General features: G+C 50.0%; 6 protein-coding genes across 6 annotated transcripts; 2 read left to right on the top strand and 4 right to left on the bottom strand.

Moving 5' to 3' along the window:
• The first annotated feature begins 311 nt into the window (after positions 1–311).
• Positions 312–3117, top strand: BDR25DRAFT_304190 (2-isopropylmalate synthase). The gene is made up of 3 exons (XM_033690157.1): positions 312–579; positions 783–2360; positions 2465–3117. Exons 1-3 carry the CDS (start codon positions 427–429, stop codon positions 2642–2644), a joined length of 1911 nt encoding a protein of 636 aa, XP_033546569.1. The 5' UTR covers positions 312–426; the 3' UTR covers positions 2645–3117.
• A 469-nt stretch (positions 3118–3586) lies between these two features.
• Positions 3587–6872, bottom strand: BDR25DRAFT_304189 (uncharacterized protein). Its single transcript, XM_033690156.1, has 3 exons — positions 6609–6872; positions 5754–6535; positions 3587–5698 (listed from the first exon to the last, which is right to left on the bottom strand). Exons 1-3 carry the CDS (start codon positions 6805–6807, stop codon positions 3677–3679), a joined length of 3003 nt encoding a protein of 1000 aa, XP_033546568.1. The 5' UTR covers positions 6808–6872; the 3' UTR covers positions 3587–3676.
• A 305-nt stretch (positions 6873–7177) lies between these two features.
• Positions 7178–8220, bottom strand: BDR25DRAFT_370338 (uncharacterized protein; the record flags this gene model as incomplete). Its single annotated transcript, XM_033697137.1, has 2 exons — positions 7988–8220; positions 7178–7932 (listed from the first exon to the last, which is right to left on the bottom strand). The coding sequence occupies exons 1-2, from the start codon at positions 8025–8027 to the stop codon at positions 7178–7180; spliced, it is 795 nt and encodes a 264-aa protein (XP_033546567.1). The 5' UTR covers positions 8028–8220.
• Positions 8221–8966: 746 nt separating this feature from the next.
• BDR25DRAFT_314981 (uncharacterized protein) lies at positions 8967–9546 on the bottom strand (the record flags this gene model as incomplete). The annotated part of the gene is made up of 3 exons (XM_033691493.1): positions 8967–9132; positions 9221–9296; positions 9360–9546. 3 exons carry the CDS (start codon positions 9544–9546, stop codon positions 8967–8969), a joined length of 429 nt encoding a protein of 142 aa, XP_033546566.1.
• A 1224-nt stretch (positions 9547–10770) lies between these two features.
• On the bottom strand, positions 10771–14096 carry BDR25DRAFT_288090 (DUF1740-domain-containing protein). The gene has a single exon (XM_033688369.1). It carries the CDS (start codon positions 13984–13986, stop codon positions 10897–10899), a length of 3090 nt encoding a protein of 1029 aa, XP_033546565.1. The 5' UTR covers positions 13987–14096; the 3' UTR covers positions 10771–10896.
• Positions 14097–14271: 175 nt separating this feature from the next.
• BDR25DRAFT_263051 (uncharacterized protein) lies at positions 14272–20332 on the top strand. Its single transcript, XM_033686799.1, has 8 exons — positions 14272–14730; positions 14779–17302; positions 17353–17580; positions 17629–17913; positions 17963–18994; positions 19044–19403; positions 19458–19599; positions 19653–20332. Exons 1-8 carry the CDS (start codon positions 14342–14344, stop codon positions 20048–20050), a joined length of 5358 nt encoding a protein of 1785 aa, XP_033546564.1. The 5' UTR covers positions 14272–14341; the 3' UTR covers positions 20051–20332.
• The last annotated feature ends 514 nt before the right edge of the window (positions 20333–20846 follow it).

Genomic DNA, 20846 nt, shown 5'->3' with positions numbered 1-20846 from the left:
GGGGGAAGGGGAGGGTGTGGGAGATGCGATGTAGAGAGGACTGCGAAGCTCCGAGTAAATGAATTGGACAGAGCGCAGAATACGAGGTGTTGGTGCAGAGGCAATCTCGGGGTATATACAGATCCGTACGACTTCACTCTCTCTCGCCGCTCTCTCGTTCCTGGAATATCCGCGTTGGCTCGCCAGGGCCTGCAGAAACCGGACTACACAGGATGTGTCTGGCAGAGTCTGCCCCGCATGTTCGGCACGTGCACCCCGCTGTGCCGTCATACGGTCATAAAGCCGTTTTCTCTCAGTCTGCCTGGCCGCACCACCACCCGCGCAGAAGTTTTGTGACTCAAGAAAGCCAGCCACACTCGCACAATACATACATTCGCTGACTTCGCACCCATTCCTCACCTACACCCACGGCGACGAAAAGAAAATATGCCCATGTTAAAAGAGCCCTGGAAGAAATACAAAAAGTTCCAGCCCCTGCATCTGCCGGATCGACAATGGCCTAGCAACACAATTGACAAGCCGCCAAGGTGGTTGAGTACGGACTTGCGTGATGGGAATCAGAGTCTGGTGGACCCTATGGTACTCCCCAATTCCGTGTCTCGCGTACTCGCTCGCGCATGCACACACACACCCACACCCACACTCCTATACCCACACCCACACTCCTATACCCACACTCCTACTCCCACACTCCTACTCCCACATTCCTACTCCCACTCTCCCACTCTCCCACACACACACACACCACCAGCGTGAGCAATGCTAATCGGACGATTGTGTAGGATGGCGACCAGAAATGGCGATACTTCGCAATGCTCGTCAAGCTCGGCTACAAGGAAATCGAAGTCTCCTTCCCCTCGGCCTCGCAGACGGATTTCGACTTCACCCAGCGCCTCGTCCAGACCCCCGGCGCCGTCCCCGATGACGTCTGGCTGCAGGTCCTGTCGCCGTGCAGGAAAGAGCTGATACGCCGCACGGTGGACAGCTTGAAAGGTGCGAAGAAGGCACTCCTGCATCTCTATCTTGCCACCAGCCCGTGCTTCCAGCAGATTGTCTTCAATATGAATAATGCGGAGAGCAAGGCGCTGGCCGTCGAGTGCACCCGCTATGCCAGGAGCATCACAAAGGACGACCCGAGCCAGGCCGCCACAGAATGGGCGTACGAATTCTCCCCCGAGACCTTCTCAGATACCGACCCCGATTTTGCGCTCGAGGTGTGTGAGGCGGTGAAGGAGGCGTGGGGCCCGTCGGTCGAGAACAAGATCATCTTCAATCTCCCCGCCACGGTGGAGATGGCAACGCCGAACGTGTACGCGGACCAAATCGAGTATTTCAGCCGAAATATCTCGGAGAGGGACAAGGTCTGCGTGTCGTTGCATCCACATAACGACAGAGGCTGTGCCGTTGCCGCTGCCGAACTCGCGCAGATGGCCGGCGCCGATCGCGTCGAAGGCACGTTATTCGGTAATGGCGAGAGAACTGGAAACGTCGACCTCGTGACCCTGGCCCTGAATCTCTACACCCAGGGCATCCACCCCGGCATCGACTTCTCCGACATCACGTCCATAATCGACATTGTGGAATCCAGCAACAAGATCCCCGTCCACCCCCGCGCCCCCTACGGCGGCCAACTCGTCGTCTGCGCCTTCAGCGGCTCCCACCAAGACGCCATCAAAAAGGGCTTCCAGGCGCGCAAAGCCGCCGGTGCAACCGCCGAATCCCCTTGGCAAGTCCCGTACCTCCCGCTCGATCCGCAAGATATCGGGCGCACGTACGAAGCCATCATCCGCGTGAACTCGCAGTCTGGGAAAGGCGGCGTGGCATGGATTATCCAGCGCCAGCTCGAACTCGACCTGCCGCGTGGCCTGCAAGTCGCCTTCTCCAAGATCGTGCAACGCGAGACAGACATGTTGGGCCGCGAACTCAAGCCCACGGAAATCACTAAACTATTCGAGGATGCATATCACCTAAAGCGCAACCCCCGCTTCAGCTTAGTCGACTATGACATCACGACTGACCGCTCGACCTCCCCGGCTCCACCGTCTGTGGGTAAGACGCAATCCAACCGCAACCTCAAACGCCTCTTTTCCGGCGTGATCGAGATCGACGGACTTGAACACAAGATTCGCGGAGTAGGCAACGGCGCGATTTCGAGTCTAGCGAATGCGTTACGTACGCTGGGGATTGATCTCGATGTCGCGGATTATAAGGAACATGCTATTGGCAGCAGCAAGGAGGTGAAGGCGGCTACTTATATTGAGTGTACGGCGACGGGAAGTAGGCAGAAGGTGTGGGGAGTCGGGATTCATCAAGATGTGGTGCAGGCGAGTTTGATTGCGCTGTTGAGTGCCGCGAGTTCGGTGAGATATCCCAATTGATCCTCCCATCCAGCCCTCAAATGAATGCCTACTGTGGTGTTGATTGGGGTTGTTGTATTGGGTTGTGCTAATAGTGAGCGATATAGTTTCTGTCTTCAAGACCTTCAACACCTATCCCCTTCCGCCCCAAACGCTCGAATACAATGGATATCCCGAGTCCGGATTCTTCGCCTACGAGGCAGGCGTACGCGAACACTCCTTCGAGTGGTGGGAGTCCGCTTGTGCAGAGGTTGGAGGCGAGTGTGAATGGAAATGGGATGCATTGATTCCTCTCTCCCTCGCTCCCCTGAAAGAAGCCTATTTCTATCTCATTCTGTCATTACCGTTGCGACTATACTTCTTATTCTCAGGTTTGGAGTGAAGACTGAGACAGACGTTGTGAGGACTAGCTACCCTAAAAACCGTAGTTTGACTGGACTTATGAGAACAGACAAAAAACTGACGGAAAAAGAAAAAAGAAAAAAAGAAAAGCTTTATAGTCCGTTGCTGCCTGGAGTTTTCAACAAATAAAAAAAAACACTCAACACCAAAAAGCAATTGGAGCATGTATGCAGGAAAGTATGGATGGGATGAATGCATTGAAGGCTGGGTATGCATGCGTGCATGTATTGGAGTCCTAAAAGTCTTCGAGTACGACCGAGTTTTGTTGCTTCCGGTTTCTTGTATATAGTTATGACTTTCGGGGGTCGTGTTTTTCTAATCAAGGAATTACTTCGTTATGCGCTCATTTCTATATTAAGAGTTTGGCATTGAATCCCCGAGGAAGTGGGTGACTTAAGTGAGCGAATGAAAGCACATAAGGGAGTGCATGAAGCGACACTTCATTACCATGGCAGACCCATCCGCCACCAACTCAGACACCTACAATCTCCCATTCTGTACATACCACCCTACCACCCTACCACCCTAGTTGACCCGCTCCCTTACCACTCTCTAATCCGCCAAGGCCAGAAATTAAACACGCCGTAATTTTAAATTCGGTCAAAAGGACAAGAATACGGTCGTCGCGCCTAGCTATATATATACTCTCTTCATAGAAGGTCACACTCTGATAAGGTATTATCTATCAAGTATGTGGTAACGATGGGTTTGTTATCTATCGCCTTGGAATCTCTATATAAGCACTAGATATAGGTTGTTGGTATCATTAGGGAGAATATCATGTCAGGAAATCGCAGGGTTGTGTCTAACAATACTGAATTTCCGCTGGAAAGGACTCTTCATAAGCAGCACGTAGTCTTTGCCTGGCTAGCCATGGTATCAAAATGAATACAGGTGCCGCGCCCTCCCTCTGTTTGCTACGCCCACACCAACTTCTTGAGCGAATACCCCAACTGCTCAAAATACCCCGTACTCTTCTTCGCGTCGGCTAGAGAAATAATATCCTTCTCTTCCACCACTAGATCCCTCTGCTCGTGCTCATACACACCCCTCTGCTGATTCTCATCCGCCTGATCCTGATCCCACTCTTCAATATTCCACTTGACTGATGCCCGATTCCGCGCCTTATTCGTTATTCGAGTAATCTCCTCGCAAATGCCATTCACCACCTCGATTTCATTCTCCGGTTCTTCGGCAGTATCGCCAGTGGTGGTTGCTGTAGTGCGTGGTGGCAGAGCCTTGAAAGCAAGGAACCTCCCCGTATCTTCCGGCTTCTTCTCGCTCTTCTGATCTGGTTGATACCAAGTTCCCGAGTCAAGACTCCGCGTATTCCGTCGCACAAGCTCGTTGCCGACTTCGGTTCGATAGCGGATTATAAATCCGACGTTCTTTTCGGCATCCATGTGTCTCTGGGCTAGAGTACTTGTGATGTAGACTCCGCGTACAATGCCCTCAACATGGTCAAGTGCTATCCTTTCAAACTCTCTTACTTTCTCCGTCCCCCAATCTAGACGACAAAAATACATCGCCCGTTCCGTCAGCAACAAAACCGCCTCTTCAAACGTCGCCGTCTTCAGTGCATTTGCGGAATTGGGTACGGAGAGTGTCCACCCGGCAACAAGATCTTCCTCTTTATCTTCAATAACAATACCCTCACAGCGCTCAATGGCCGCCTGCCTAACCTTCCGCAAATCAATGAAGTAATCCGAGCTCTTCATATCGGCTTCAAACTCCGCAAAAATTGAGTCCATGGCGCGGCCAAGAAGGTAATCAATCACAGCTTGTGCGAAATAGTCGTTAACGATATTATTGTAATATCTGCTCAGCGTGAGCCCGAAATCTGTCAAAGCGCCTGTGATCTGGCGTTTGCGGGTGCGGGTATAGTCGCCTTTAAGTGCGGCCGTGCCTGCGTATTGCCGCGATATCGCGTCACCGTTGTCGGCCCACAGCGTGTTAAACCAGCTTGTGGACGGGTCGTGTTGAAGATCAATACTGAAGCTGCCGGCGGACAGTTGTGCTTCCAGAGCGGTCCGCGCGCACGCAGATTGAACGACGTTTGTCCGGTCAAGGCAGTCCATGCAGTTGGTTCTGAGAACTCCGGATTGTTCGTGGGTGATGCGGTCGTTGGAAATTTCGGTCCAGTGGGATGATTTGAGGAATGGGGCGAGGGTATTCATGAGCCGCGAAACATTCTCGAACCGCATCCCCCGGCACTCGTAATGGAAGTCGAACCATTCGAATCCTAGCTCCTTGCCTTGGCCGTCAATTCCTCCATTCGAGTTTAGCGCTTCTGCTTGCTTCGTAAAGGCGCCTCCAATCCTGGCCTCTGTCCCGTGCTTATCGACGAGTGATGCGCAATACAAGGATCCGTATCTGGATGCTAGGTCGGAGATGTGTCGTTTGAATGCCTTAGCATTAGTCTCAGGTGAGCCCCAGAACATGACTTGCGGCTTCAAGCTGTATGGGGATTGCGAGAAGAAGAGAGGAATGGATCCGCGATATTGAGTAAAGGAGAATATTTTATCCTGACTTGAGTCCCATGTTGGTGACGACAGGATCTGTTCGGTTTCCACACTGTTCGCAGCATTACCTTCGTCGTCCACGCCACGGCGGAGATAGCGGAGACCGGCTCTTTTGATGGATCTTCGTGATACGAGTGTGAGGACGAAATCCTTTCCGTTTGATATTTCGGGGGGAGGGGTATCGGTGTTTGTGTCTGAGCTGGAGTCAGATTCGGTTGCCGCGTTAGTTGTTGACCACGCTTGAAGCGGGATATCTTCGGACCCAGAGTGAGGATCTATTACCACACTATTGGTTTGCGAATCGACAAGTTTGATACTGAAAGCTCGTTGACCGACGAAGCCTTGGATTAGCGGGAGTACAAAACTATGCTGACCGGCATTTATAAATGGCGCCATGATGTGCTGGTTCCAAAAGTACTAGATTTAAGGTCAGACTTTGGCACATAATTGGCCAGGTACGAATTAGACTAACCAAAGGATCGAATTGTTTGAAAAGCGGCAAGGTGGAATTTGGTTGTTGATGTGCTATGCCCCGAGACAAGTCATAGTCATACGAGAAGAAGAAACTCCCAGAAGCAAAGTACATCCTAGTAGTACGCAATATCTTTGGTAAGAGCGCAACTGTGGCCGAATCCTTCGGCCCCTCTAGTGCCTTGGGTATCTCTTCAGGACCCACAGCTTCGTGAATACCTGAACCCGCGACAGAAAGCACCTTGGGATTCGCGGGGCTTTTGGGATTCTCTTCCTCTTGCCGTAGGGTTGATTCTACGTATTTCGGAACATTCTTCCTTGTGAGGTCTTCCTCTGAGCTCATTCCTTGCAGTCGCCTACTATCAGCACTCCACCCTTTCCTGGAGAACCACCGGTCGGCAAAGCGCCCATACATCCCCCGCTTTTGCATTACATCCTCGGCAACACTCGTCCTTCTCTCCGCTGACCCTCTTTGCCCAGTCACGTGATCCTCGACTTCTTGCGGAGCAGCCGCATCCGTTTCCTCTTCGAGTGAATCCGTGACACTAGCAGCATCATCATCGCTCTCACTTTCTGACTCTTCTGTGCCAGCCACTGCGGCCTTGTTATGCCTTTTTATGTGCTCTTTCGCAGCGACAATAGCCTGGTCGGCGTCTGCTTGGGAGGACAGCGGAATCAGGGCGACACTGGTGATCTTGTAGACAGGCTTGCCCCGTATTTGCGCGACTTGCTCGCGCCCGCATATGGAAATCAGGAAGTAGGAGGTAGCTATTTTCAAAAGGCCTGAGAAATTGCATTAGCCTAGCTAGACATTATGCGAAAAATAGAAGGCTAACTCGGGAGAGGGTAACAGTACCTACGATGCCGTGGCTGTCCAGCGAGGACGGAGCCGTGTTCTCCTCACGTCTATCTTTGAGTAGCGGTCCCACATTGCCCTTGTAGTCGATTTTGATAGCCTGCTGCGTTGCTGGGGGATGATTGCGTGGTGGGGCAGGCTGGAGTATAAGGCCGTCAACAGCTGCGAATATTAGTAATTTTCGGACTAGGGATGGCATATTGACGGCTGCTAGAGCGGCATTAAGAGATCATCGGATTAGCAAGAAAGGACATGGATATAGTCCTTCAGTTGTATACGACGTTGGTGTTGCGCAGTTAGAACGTCCGGATGACGTCGACTTGCGCGTGGAGGACTAGGTCTTTTAGGGTTAGCGGTGGATCATTGTCCGCCAATCAAACCCGAACGTGTGTGAAGACGCCACTCTCAAGGATATGTTCGCGACAACGGAAATATAATCCAATACTAATATAACGGTAAATATATCTATGAAAGAGTCAAGTCGTCAATCCATCAAGACCCTCCCCTTTCCCTTTCTTGGGTTTCCAGCAACAACGGTTCTCTTTTTAAGGTCTATCCAGAAACTTATTCTACACTATCTCCTCAACAAGAGCGCACTGGCGTCTCCCCTCTTTATTTGAAAACTCTTTCTCCTTCTTTTCCAGTGCCCCCGACTCCAAAGACTTCCTCCTCGCACTATCAGCTGACAGGCTCTGGGCAGCAGCTTTCTTCCCCCTTAACTCACCAACAAAAATACTAACAGCATAGCCCACCCAAACAACCACAGCAATAACTGAATAAGTGAAGACTTGCCAACTATCCGTCCCCTTATGCGTGATCTCAAACCCAAACCCCGCATTAACAATCCCGAGCGTGATGCAAACCCGCCCGGTCCAGAGATGAATATACGACCACACGTTCCGCGAGATGTATTTCTTGAAATTAGCATGATGGAGATAGCCTGTCAAAGATTGGAAGAAGAACAAGACAAAGATGAGCAGGCCCATTATGACGTGCTTATTATTCAAGTGCCAATAACGCGGGTTGATAGAGAGCTCAACACCAAGCCCGATGGCTACGATGTACATGCAAAAACCGAAGATCTGAAAGCCCGCATGGACCCAGAGGAGCCTGGGGAATGAGAGGAGGCGGATCATGATGCCGCCAATGGGGAAGACGGCAGCCCAGGCAAGACAAGCGAGGATGGCGTGTGCGGTGTACATGCGCACGATTCTGGGGGGTGGGCCATGGAAGACGGGTTCCTGAACTCCGCTATGTGAGGGGAGGGAGTTGCCACTAAGGTCAGTCATGGTGGGGCTGGCTGCCAGTGAGTACGCTGATTGGGCTGATTGCGGACTTTTAGCACTGTATTGATCGCATTTGACAGGGAGAAGGCTTACCGAAGCAAAGGGAAGCAAGAAGAATGCGCCTGGAAGTCATTGCGTGAGAGAGGCCGACTAGATTCAGGGGAAAGAATATATTTTGGATATCGACATCTAAAGAGAATTACGGTCTGCCAGTCAGAAGCCTTGGCTGAAAAGCGGATGACGTGGTCTCGGAAGACTGAGTAGCTACTGATAGCACCATCGCTATATATATGGTCCAACCTTCTAATGTCGAAGATTGGGAATCGTGAGATTGGCTAGCTGATCGAACAGCAAGGTTGAGAAGATGTGGGAGGACCTAAGTCCATATACAGGAACGTGACAACAAAGTTCGTAACGTTCCAACAAAGACGCCAGTCCTACAGCGGCTTACGTTAATTAACGCTATTGGCCCAGGATGCATTACGACACTTGGCACCCCAACCAGACTTACATGGCGCACCCGTTATGGCCCGGCATTAAGAGCCTGTCCCCCGCCACTATTTTAGTTTGTGAAGTCTGCAACGCAATATAAAATGCAGTCCTACTTGGTGGATACTGCTGTGGTATAATTGAGAGAGCTAAGGTGGTGAAACAGGCTAGGCGCTACGGTAAGACACACGATAAGAATGTTACAATGAAGATGCGAAGGATGGCAACCATCGTATGTAACTTTGGCGTTGTGTTAGAGATACTATTCATAAGCTTACCTCCTCTGCTTCCCTCCAGAGTCGCTATCTCCGCGGATCTAGTTCGGCTTTGAAGGCCCGATCATCTCCCCCTCGGAATCTGCACCTCCTATAATCACCCCACGCTGGTATCTTGCTCGATGGAGTTTACAATCTCGTTGCCCCGATGGACTGGAGGGCTATGCACACCGGAGAGGACGTCAAAGGTACTTTAAGATCTTTTAAACAAGCTTCAAATCTATAATTCAATGCCAAAAATGTACCAAAAATCAACCCAACCAGTCATCCCTCCAACTCCTACCCTCCACCCATCTCCAATCTCTAGCCTATTCCTTCTTTACCCCGGACGACACAGGCGCACACCAGATACTCGTCGCTCTGTCATTGAAATTGTAGCTATACTGCGGATCCGAAAGATCATCAATCTGGTGATCAATCCCCCATGTCCTGCCGCTATCAGGGACGGATTCATCGATCTCACAACCCGGGAAACTAGGTTTTCAGAATTAGTATGATTATTGCTTGGTGACGAATTTGGGATGGGAGAGTTGGATGTTGGGAGAGAACGAGGGGGTCTTACTCGTAAAGCATACAATAAATCCCAGCATCAGGAAGAATTGACTTGATTGCGTTGTTGAAATTGGATGGGAGGTTCGCTGAAAGATGTTTAGTTAGTAGCACACTCTCCCCTGACGAGGTTTGTGGAATGGGAGGCTTACAGCATGTCGCCGGATCAATGGACACTTCAATTGTGGTCTTCTCACCAGTAAGACCAAGGCCTTTGGCAATGATAACGTGCGACGTTGTTGCTCTTGCTACTGCTTTGGCTGCAGGTTTGGGAGCAGGAGCCGCGAGACTCAGGACTGCTAGAGTGAGGGTGAGGGTAAGGGTGGAAGCGGTTTTCATGTTGGAGCGAGTGGGTTGGGTATGGTTGGAAAGAAATTTGCAGAAAGAGGCAGTTAGAGATTCTCCGTTCTTGTACTGTTGATCTGTTGAGTTGGTTTGATGCACTCCTCAGGGAAACATCGCCCATCTTTATACTTCCCCCACCCGCCAAACCAATTCCCCTCACCACCCCTTCACCTCCATATCCTTCTCTACCATCCTTCTCTACCTACATGTTCTAGAAACCGCATGATCGACGCCACCAACAACCGCATTACCTCCCAAATGTCCAAGCAGGAAACGTGTGTCCACAGCCCATTCTGCACTTCCAACAATCTAGCCATCTCCTTAGCCTCGTGCGATTCCTTCACGAAGGTAAAACATCGCGTTCCTTGCTCTCATCCAATTATCTTGCCTCTAAGTTACCTTCTATAGGTCCAAGCTCACTTGGAAGACGTCCTTTGTCTACGCCTCCCGTTCCCCCAACATACTATCAGGATTCGCCCATCCCTGCATAATCTTACGAATCGTGTATGCTGCTAAATGTAATCGCGCAAGGACCAACAAGTAGACGCCGCACGGAGAATTAGGAGATCTGGGATTTGCGAAGAATTCGGGTTGGTGTGGCGTAGTTGTATGGTGCATGAAAGCTTTGTTGTTTGCTGGAGGCTGGGGCGAGCTGGACAGGATCGTGGCGATTGTGGCGGTGATGCGATGGAATCAGTTTGGGGAACTAGTTGCACCGGCAGTCTAAATGGACTTCTGGCTTTGAATGGATTGGGGGTTTTGGTTTGGGTGTGAGATTGCAATGCAGGTTTGGCAACGCATCAATTATTTTCTTTTCCACAGTTGGAATCGTGAAGCGACTTCAGAAGTTGCGCATTCGAGCTTCACTTTCGACGACTAACTTGCCCTTGTATGTGAAAACACGAGGGCTAAGGCGCATGAAACTTAATTGATGACCTATAGCTCAAATCCAGGAACTTGTACGAAAACCCAGGCTCCCACGAGGCGAAAGCCGCGGAAACTGAAGTTGCTCCAGGTGAGGACCACATGGGAGCGACAGTGCGATGTGCACGTTCTCATGCGTTGGGTTGGGAAGTGACAACGTGATAGTTCAGAGACCAATGAGATGTTGTTGGCCGAGTGAATTTCATGTAAGCTGAACAATGTGAAGCAGGAGGATTGTTTCAGGGCACAGCTGGGAAGCGAGTACGAGGTCAGATAGACTTTCAAATTTGAAATGCACGCATGGTATGTAGTAATGTAATCCTGCACGTTGTTTGGCGACTAGTTTCGCGTAGGCAGACAAGCGCTCCGGGTGTCATTCGATGATCTCGAAGGGGAATGCACATGTAACCGGCCTGCAAACTAAGCCTCGCTCTCTTCTACGTCGACGTAAATCCTCAACTCCTTCTCTAGCAAAATGTTGTAAATCTTCCTTAATTCATCATCAGCGAGAATATCGTCTTTCATCAGATGCGTAAACCCAAGCATCATATAATCCTTACACCAAGGCAAATGCGTCAAGCCTTGGAAGAAAGTCTCCTTCACCCTCCGATTGCACTCTTCCACATGAATGTCTTGCTTGCTCTTTTTCCCATCCATTCTCAGCTTCTTGAACCCTCTCTTCGCCTTCTCTCTCCTTGCTTCCTCAAGTTCGAACAGGACGTGACTGCACCAGAGACCAGGGCAGTAGGCACCAACACCCTCCTCAGCCCTTTTGAATATCGCGCGGATCGAATGGCCGGTGGAGCCTGTGATCTCACTTCTTCGCATTTCGAAGTGTATCGCGAAGAACCATGCAGCGATGGTGCTCTCGTTGCCTCTTCCAGAGCTTTCTCGATACATGATGGTCCTGACGCGATCGTGGATCGGAAATCTGGCTTCGTTCGCGGCATAAAGGGATAAAAGAATTGTGTTGCTAGGAAATCGAGTTATGAGAGGTTCTAGGACGCCGCGGAGGAATGATGGCTTGACTATTGCTGCGTTTGATGCATAGTATGTCACGAGCTTGGCTATCGCTTGAGCGTGTAGCTCTGCCATAGGGCTACCACCGAGCTTTCGTTCCTCGAACCAGTTAGATAGACTGGCATGGACTGCAAGAGCGGGGATAGGATTTGTTTTGCTAGACAGGTATGCCAAGAGGGCCAGAAGTGAGGTAAAGAGAATAGCGGATGAGTAGTCCCGACTGATAAGAGAACGATCTTTTCCGTCGCGAAAAACAGTTTGAGCGCGCAGGATAGTAGATTGGTCGGGTCCCTTGCCATTCCCTTGCGTCACTTGAGTCGTTTGTCCCTTTGGAGACACAAGTCGCCAGAATGACTCCTTTTCGTCTCCGTGACGTAAAGCTTCCCAAACCCAACTATCAAAGAGCTGCAGACTCCCAGGCGCAGCAAAAGGAATCTGACTCTTGTTCATGGAGAGTGCAGTGCGGAAAACATTGTCTGCTCTTTTGCCGCTCCCACCACGGGACTCAACTAGACCATATGCATTGTACAAACGGAAGTTTGTTGGTCGCGCTTTGAGGAGTTGCTTTGCAGTATTGAAGACCGCGGAGGGAAAATACTTGAACTCAAATGCAAGGAGATATTCTCCAAGAATCTCATCGCGTGTGACATCTGTTGCAAGAAGTTTGAGCACCCGCTGAACGAATACCGCGTCAAAAGACTCATGGACAGTGGTAAAACCTTGGTCAATGAGGAGCTCTGTCGTCATCTGGAAATTTATAGCAGGTGAGTCTCTGAACAGGCTCAGAGCTTGCGAAAATGAGCTTGATTGTTCGCACTGAGTCTCACGGGAGCCGAGCAGCTCGACGTGGAGAAATGGATCAAGGCGCCATATCTGGGAATCCGATGGGGTTCGAGCAAGTGGAGGCAGGTGGCAGAAGCAGAGAAAAGCCCCAACTAGAAGAACATCGGGAGTATCCTGTGGTATGCACAATAGGTATTCATCCAGATCTGAGAACAGAATTGTGTGAAAGGGATCATCTTCTCCAATGTCGTCAGTCGTACGACCAGCATACCGTAGCTTGTCCATACATTCTAACTCCTGCATATGGAATACCCTCAAGTCTAAAGCCGACTTCTCCGGATAAGCCAAGGGACTCTGAGGAGGAAGTTGTACAGAGCCATCCAGATCCGAGTATCGCCAGCCTTTTGCGCTCACTTCGCCGATGCGAGGAACTTCACTCTCCCAGAATTCTTCGAATTGGCGAAGAGACTCCTCATTCTTCTTATCGCCAGGTCGCATGAGATGAAACTCGAGTATACTTTGCCATATGGCCATGGCTAATTCTTGATATCCAGATTGCCTAATCATTGACGTCATGCGGATAATGAGGTGGAGAGAAGCCGCTGGCGATATAGGATTTGTCCCCGAACGGAGGGCCTTCAAGCACCTGCTAAAGGTGATCCGGCAGCTTTCATACTTGAAACTAACAAAACTTGTCTGCACGAAATCGAGGTACTTTATCCAGAGTTCCAAGCTGTCGGCGTGATTGGCAAAGATCTCCTCCCATTTCCTGACCAGTTTCCCCCTGTCCCAGTGCTTCGATGCTTCAGTCATGAGTAAGATCTGAAGCTGGACCCGATTTTCGCGATTGGTGCCAATCTTTTTGAGGGCTTCCTCATATATAGAGATCTTGATATCTGCGAGATGCCGTTTATCCGAGCCGCTGAGATGGGCAGAAAAATCTGCCCGACCCATTCTCATCATTGCCTCCTGGTGGTCGGCGAGGTCCAACCAGGGCTGGAGACTTTCAGGATGTTCGCGCGTCTTCTTTGTCAGAACAGTATTCCTCTCGGTGACCTCTGGATTTACGACATCGGTTCCAGGGTCCGAGTCATATCTGGTGTCTGGATCAGATGAATCCTCTACATCGCTTTTTCTTGAGATTGAGCGATAATTGGCTTCAACCCCTAAGGGATAGAGGACCGTATCTGAGCTACATCTCCCCCGCCTTGTATTAGGGAGGATGATGTAGTCTAAGTCATGGTTCGGCTCCACGTTCGCGTCTGGTTTTATGAAATGCGTAGATTGCACGCTACCCTTGAAGGCTTGTTTCGACGTTAAAAGCCTCCCTGGCTTACGATTCGATACCGGGGGCGTCAAGACGATCTCCTTTTCAGTAGTTAGGCTCCGGTCAATCCTCCTGTCACCCGTGACGCCCAGAATGAAGCCACTTCCAAAACGTCGATAGGATGGAACTTGACGCCGGTCCAGACTCCCGTATTTCAGGTTGGCCGGGTCTCCCTTTCTGTCGGTAAAGTACAAGTCACCATGGTCCCTCTCCGGAGTTCGTGAACGTCTTCTTTTTGGAATCGCAGACTTGGATTTCTTGTCGTTTGGAGGCTTTTCTGGCCGCTCCTGTTTCTCGTGTCGAGCCGGCGCTCCAGGAGGGGCTGCTGGCGCCTTTGGCTTTGGCCGGAAGGAGGCAAACTTAGGCACGTTGGCATTCATGGCTCGACGTGACAAGCTGGCAAGCACCCCTTGCGATACTAAGAGCTCTGTGGGGTGAGTTGCACGTACAACGCAGGCTCCAGAATATGGTTTTACGGCTCATGGCTTGGATTGCTGCACTTGGATATCAACTGAGGAGCTGGTGCAGGTGAAGCCGAAGGTGCAGGTGCAATGCGGAGGGCCCGTGCGCACTTCCGAGGACCTTGGCAAAATCTTGGCGCTAAATTTTGAGATGCATTTGTCTACCTCTCTCACCCCTCGCAATTTGCATTTCACGGCTTCTTGTCCTATCCCAGCACAGCTGATGGACTCTACAATTCCAGGCCCCTATTTCGTCAGCCGTTGAAGCGCCAATATGCCCACCATGCGTCTAACCTCATTGCAAGGGCAGCTTGCAGAAATTGCGGCCAAGAGCACCCGTCAACTCGACCTCAAGGCGCAAAAGGCCGCTCACGCGAAGTCACTGCTCTTCGAGCCTAAAGTCGCCGCCTCTCAATCGTTCGACGCCGTCTACTTAGTATGTTACGAGGGATTTCGCGACCTATGTGCGCTCGACCATCGTTTCACGCCGTTTGCGCGGACTCTGTTCAGCGAGCAGAGCAAAGTGGAGGATCGGACACAGATGACTAAGGCAGAGAATCAAGAACTAGACTCCGTCTTGGAGGCATTTATCGCCTTGGTGGGGCCGCGGCTACTGCTGAAGCCCGCCGAGAAAGCCTTGGAGTGGCTGGTCAGACGGTTCCGGTATGTCAGCTTCTGAAGAGCGCCGACATATTACTTATTGCTCTATAGCGTCCACGAGCACAACACGCAATGTCTTGTGCTTACCTACCTCCCATACCACAATACTCCGCAGTTCCTATCCCTTTTATCGATACTTCCATCGAGTCCGCCACCGGCATTGCGATTCCTCTTCTCGTACATAACCCCGCCGAAGAACCCCCCCCGACAAACCATTGTATACACCGCAGCCCACACACCTGCCTTCTTCAACGCTCTTCAAAATCATGTAGTAAAGGTTCTACAAGCAGGATACCAGAATCCTCCGCTCCTCTCATTCTGGTCTGGCATTACAACTCAAGCAATTGATGCCACCCTTGAATCTTCACTCTCGGGAAGGAAGGGTGTGCAAGATCAACGAATGGACGAGATTCTCCTTAGGATCCTCCCCGTCTTGAATGAATGTTTGAAGTCCTCCACGGCTCAGGAGGCTGTGTTGGGCTCGTACATGATCATCATTATCCTGGCTACAAAGGGCGCTTTCGAGGATAAAGTTCTTGACTCTTTGATGGAAGCCGTGGTGCTGAGCCAGGAAGAGGAGACGATGGAGAGTTCCCTGATGTGTCTGGCCATCGTAGCCGAGGAAAGGTCCCAGGCACACCTCCCCGCATCGGTTGTGAAGAGGGTTCTCAAAACTCCCGACTTATATCGGAAACTGCAGTCTTTGGCGGATAAATGTCGGGTTGGACGACTCACTCTTGGATGTGCGTTAGGCGCTCTCCACCGTCTCAGCTATGCAACGAACTCGACGGAATTTCAACTCTTCTTCCAAAATGCCATGGACCCCCATCTACTTGATGATTCCCAGGTCGAGATCTCGTTATCGAGTTTGCTCCGGTTACTTCGGAAAATTGTTCCGGGGTCGACCCAACATCGCGAGCTCCTTGATCTCATCGCTAAGTTGACCGAATCAAGCCCTGTTTCTGCGAAGCTACAGACGATGCTTCATGCAAGAAAGGCAGTTTTCGAGTCGCTGGGGGTTGTCCTATCACCGCTAGTTGATACTAGCGAAACGAGCGATGATAATACAGACGAGGACATGGCCGATGCTGAACGAGCACCAGCGCATATCAACAGCCAAACACAAATTTCTCTCCCTGATATTTCTGAATCCTCCTTCCTCGATACTGTGCCTCCAAAATCTCTCGACGAAGCTACAAGTGCGTTTGAACAGGCTGTTATTCAAGGTGACCAGCTCAGTCATTTCCTAAGCCGGCCAGCACTTCGGCGAGATGAGGGCTTCCAAGGAACCTTGTTTCCTAGTTTCATGATCCGGTTGTGGTGTGGCCCAAACTCTAATCGGGTCCGCCTTGCTGCTCTCCGCGCGACCACATCTTTAGTCGAGGAGGTCGACAGCACTGTTGATTTTCAAGTCCTCATCCCCTACCTTTTGTATGCGCTTTCAGATCCATCATCAGACGTCCGTCGCGCAGCTGCTACATGCACTGTCACTTTAGCCGAGAACACCAAGGCCATGACAGACTGGCCTGGAATTCATATCTGGGGATCTTCGGATTTGTACGGTGCAAACACTTCAAAAGTATGCTTGTTGGCCCCTGAACAAACCGCAAAATTTTTCGCATCAGTTCTTGTTCCGATTCTCGAAGAATGCGCGATGGACTCTGAATATGCCATTACATCCATCAGGACTCTTTTACAGGGAACTCAAATATCGAAAGACAAAAGTGCGAAAGGGCTGAAATCAACTGAAAGAAGCTTATATCTCGCCTTTTTGAGCAGTCACGTCGCCGTTACACCACTTCTCCGTCTCCGTCTCCGTATTCTTCCCCTTTTCGAATCCTCGGAAAACTCTTTCGTAAACATTCGCTTCAACACTCTATTCCCTCTTGTGCGCAATTGGTGTTCTCTGACAAGCTCAGATACTAGAATCACCTGCAACCTGGAGAAACTCGATGTGTCCGACGTGGATCGAGCGCATTTGAATGTCCTCGTACCAAGAGATTCGGAAAGCGCGAGTCTCCTTCGCAATATCCTACAGGGAAAGTTTAACGAAGGGCGAATGGATCTCCAGGGCGCTGCATTTGACCGACTGAATACCATCTGGTTATCTCTGAGATCGGAAGACCGCTTATCATTGGCTCAGTGCCTTCTAGATCTTGCACTAAAGGAGAAGCATACCAACAAGCTCGACGAGGTTCGCAAGGAACGCTCACTAGAAACTCTGCGCGACATTGAATTAGGCACAAATATTCTCACAGCCTTCATTGAAAGTGTTCCAGCCACAACTCGTATGCCTGAGGGACCGCCGGCTACGAAGAGAAGAAAGACAAGCCGCTCCGAGATGGCACGGGTTGAATTACAATCTCCACATGAAACTGCAGTCGTTCTGCGTAGATTAACACTCGTTTTGGAGCTGGTACAAGGCTCGAATCCCTCGAATCATCCAGCGCTATTCAAAAGCTTGTTTGCGATTCTTGGCGAGCTTCAGCAACTCAAGCAGCAATCTGGTTCAAATCTTGCCTATTTACAGAGCCTAGTCCTTGACTCGCTATCACCGATTGTCGATAAACTCAAGGTATGTCTGATTCCATGAAAGTATAAGACAAAGCTGACATTTCGAACTAGAATAAGGATCCAGCCGAGTATCGTAGCTCTGTCCGTGCCGATCTTCTTATTGATTGCATTCGACATTCGACCAACCATCAAGTGCAGAATGCGGCGCTACTTCTGATTGGTAGTCTAGCATCTTGGGTACCCGAGTTAGTTCTCCACAACCTTATGCCTATATTCACCTTTATCGGCTCATCCCTGGTTCGCCAAGACGATGGTTACTCCGCTCATGTAGTTGATCAAGTACGTAATTCCTTCTGAATACAGTATTTACACACTCACCTTTAATAGACCATATCGCAGGTAGTGCCACAGCTGGCTGCCTCACTCAAGACTAAGTCCAGAGATTTCTTAACCGGAGTTGCAGATTTACTGCTGAGTTTCACAGCCGCTTTTGAACATATCCCTCAACCTAGACGACTTAAACTTTTCAGCGAGTTGGCACGGACCCTCGGTCCCGAAGACTCCTTGTATGCAATCATTGCCCTTCTCGTTGATAGGTATCCATCTGGTACCAGCGGACGGAAACTCATCACCCAGCTGCTGAAACAGTTCGATCCTATGGCAACTCTCCAGGTAATTACTCTACTGAACACGCTAGATATTTTATCCCTGACCGTTACAGACCTTCAAGGGATACCTCGCCCTTGTTATCGAGGCAGCTAGCCCAAAGCCAAAGATTTCGAATACGTTGTTTGGCCTGAACGAAAAGAAACCTTCTCAAGTGGAGGATGCGCTGACGAACCTAATATCTTCTCTAGCGGACCTGGCTGTTGATGGCGCACTCCGAAGTCACATCGTCCAAGCGTTCGTGAAGCGTGCTGATTCAGCGGAGGCTCGTAGTGTTTTCGCTGAAATCTTGGAGGCCACAATCCAGCTGTCTAAGAAAGTGGTGGGTAAACCCGGACTTTACCAATCTTGCAGCCGTGTGCTTGCCAATTGCCTCGATCTCTTACCTACGCTGGACCTCATCAAATCCGCCGAATTGCTTCTCCGAAATGCGGATCATCAAGTACAAATTGCAGCCATCAAATCAGTCGAGGTTAGAGCAGGAAAGGTGTCACAAAACGAACAGACCTCTGTTTCGGCCATTCTAAGTTTCCTTCCTGCAATCAGAGTAGTCCTACAAAAGTCTCAAGACATCGATGTTAAGATCACTTCCGTTAGCTGCACCGATAGAATCGTTGAGAGGTTTGGTAAAAAGGATCCGCCAGCCGTTGCAGCTATTGCGCAAACAATCGCAAGCCCACATTCGCTGGCAAGCGGCGATGATCGGTTACGCATATTGTCGCTTCTCTGTCTCGCTTCTATTGTACCCGTTGTGGAAGGCGACGAGGCAATCTCGTTATTACCAATCGTTCTACCCAAAGCGTTCCAATATCTGGAAGAGAGTATTGACAGAAAGAATGATGGTCTGCACAATGCGGTGTTTGCTCTCCTGTCTGATATAGTTGAGCATCTAGCTTTTATGTTCTCTGGGGAGTACATGAGTAGAGCGCTCGAACTCTCGCATCGGTCGGCTTTATCCCAGCTAAGTGAAGCATGTGATCAGGATAGACTCCAGTTCTATCGGACAATAGCAAGGTGTGTCGGGGCGAAAGAGATATTTACTTCTCTTGGAACGACTCTGCCTCATGCTTTGGGTGAAGGTTATAAGGTACGTCTAGTTTCACACTATCCTCCGCTGTTTTCTGAAATTTATCTAGGCATTCCATGAACACCTTGAACTTCTTCTCCTCGCGATCGAGAATCACGATAAGTCGACAGTAATCCGGGCGAGCCCTGCATTATTCTCGTTACTGCTCAGGGCCTTCGATCTTCGACAAGCAATTAATCAAATCCACAACGAAGACGCATACAGTGAGGGCACATTAGATCGTCTAGAAGATTCCTTAGTCGAAGCGGTTATCTCGATGACCCTAAAGCTGAACGATGCTACATTCCGACCTTTCTTTGTTCAGCTAGTCAAGTGGGCAGATCCTTTGTCAATCGAGCGTATATCTCACGGCATCGCGCGCTCTGTGACCTTCTTCAAGTTCATGACAGCCTTCTTTGACAGATTTAAAGTATGTCGCCGAAACTACTTATAGACTCCGTAAGGGTTATACTAACTTTTACAGTCGATTGTTACGAGCTACGCGAGTTACATTGTGAAGCCTGCATCTCTTCTTTTGGAACATCTTGTAACCTACGGAGACGAACACGGACTTCGACAACCTCTCCTTGGAGCCCTTCAAAAGAGCTTTCAATATGACCAAGATGGTATGAACTCCGTGCGGAGATTCATGTTCTGCACCCACTAACCTTTCCACCAGGATTCTGGCAAGCGCCATCGCATTATGGGACAATCTTACACCCCCTCCTGAAGCAACTAACTATCTCCGCAACCGCTGAAATAACTAACGACATCATCCCAGCCATCACTGAGCTCGCCACAGCGTCATCCTCCTTCTCTAACCACCGAGAAATCAATGCAATTCTACTCAAATACATGCGCGCAGAAGAAACACAGACAAGGCTTGCGACGGTCATGTGTGAGCAGAGTTTAACGAAGAGACTAGGCGAGGAATGGCTGGGGTTGTTGCCAGAGATGCTGCCGTTTATTAGCGAATTGAGGGAGGATGATGATGAGATTGTGGAGAGAGAGACGCAGAGGTGGATTTTGATGGTGGAGGAGGTGCTTGGGGAGGGATTGGAGGATATGTTGCAATAGATGGGGATTCGGGATATGATGGGAGGACCATTGCGTTAGAGTCTAGATATCAGTTGTGTTTGCGTGTTCCAGATACGAAAACTTTGAAGGAGTGTGCTCTTGAAGTACTGGGGGTTGTGTTGACATCTCTCGCTCTGTCGGCATTCGTAGAGAGTCATTTTCGTTTATAAAGCGAAGAAAGCGGGTGGTTAAGACGTTTGCCACGGTATATTGGTGCCTACGGTAGAAGTTAGATGGCTGCTAGCCCGACTAGCCCTTAGTGCGGTATGGAGTTCTATCTCGAGTCACTTTCATACACAAGGGAGCTTTTCCGCCCAGGATGTGAGCTACCAAGCTATTGATCATGATATCTTGCTACGGTGAGATTGGACAAACTATACTACACAAAGATAGCCTTACCTTGCGATTCCGAGTTCCGAAATGTGTGGGTGGGCCAGTTTGGTGACCTGAGAATGTTCAATTCCGTGTTTCACAAGAAGCATCGATCGCTGATGCGCGTTTCCTCATCTGGATATTTATCCGACTGCAGCACAGGCTGTGGGATGGGTTTTAAACTCGAAGTGATTCTGAGAGGGGAATATTAAGGGTAACTTCGTAGAAAAGTTGTAGCAGGCTTTTCTGTCCATTCTTTTACTTTCAGATACCCCGTTTGCGGTTGCTTTTCTGCTTCTCGTCCCATCTCATCACATTTAATTGACAAGCATCAACACCTTGTTTGTCGGCATGGAATACCGTGTAAGCAAATTTGTTCTCTTACAGTGGCTCGAAGCGCGAAGCACGGCTCGGCGAATCCGAG

This window comes from Lindgomyces ingoldianus (assembly GCF_010093535.1).
Source record: "Lindgomyces ingoldianus strain ATCC 200398 unplaced genomic scaffold BDR25scaffold_19, whole genome shotgun sequence".
NCBI lineage: Eukaryota > Fungi > Ascomycota > Dothideomycetes > Pleosporales > Lindgomycetaceae > Lindgomyces > Lindgomyces ingoldianus.
The sequence above is the reverse complement of the archived record's forward strand: the minus strand, read 5'-3'. Positions and strand labels throughout refer to the sequence as shown.

Coding starts and splice junctions, on each gene's coding strand:
- BDR25DRAFT_288090 (XM_033688369.1), bottom strand. CDS start 13,986: ATGAATGCCAACGTGCCTAAGTTTGCCTCCTTCCGGCCAAAGCCAAAG.
- BDR25DRAFT_304190 (XM_033690157.1), top strand. CDS start 427: ATGCCCATGTTAAAAGAGCCCTGGAAGAAATACAAAAAGTTCCAGCCC. Junction 580..782: donor AGAGTCTGGTGGACCCTATG/GTACTCCCCAAT, acceptor ACGATTGTGTAG/GATGGCGACCAGAAATGGCG. Junction 2,361..2,464: donor TGTTGAGTGCCGCGAGTTCG/GTGAGATATCCC, acceptor TGAGCGATATAG/TTTCTGTCTTCAAGACCTTC.
- BDR25DRAFT_304189 (XM_033690156.1), bottom strand. CDS start 6,807: ATGCCATCCCTAGTCCGAAAATTACTAATATTCGCAGCTGTTGACGGC. Junction 6,536..6,608: donor GGACAGCCACGGCATCGTAG/GTACTGTTACCC, acceptor GCAATTTCTCAG/GCCTTTTGAAAATAGCTACC. Junction 5,699..5,753: donor TCAAACAATTCGATCCTTTG/GTTAGTCTAATT, acceptor CCTTAAATCTAG/TACTTTTGGAACCAGCACAT.
- BDR25DRAFT_263051 (XM_033686799.1), top strand. CDS start 14,342: ATGCCCACCATGCGTCTAACCTCATTGCAAGGGCAGCTTGCAGAAATT. Junction 19,404..19,457: donor CCTTCTTTGACAGATTTAAA/GTATGTCGCCGA, acceptor TAACTTTTACAG/TCGATTGTTACGAGCTACGC. Junction 19,600..19,652: donor CTTTCAATATGACCAAGATG/GTATGAACTCCG, acceptor CCTTTCCACCAG/GATTCTGGCAAGCGCCATCG.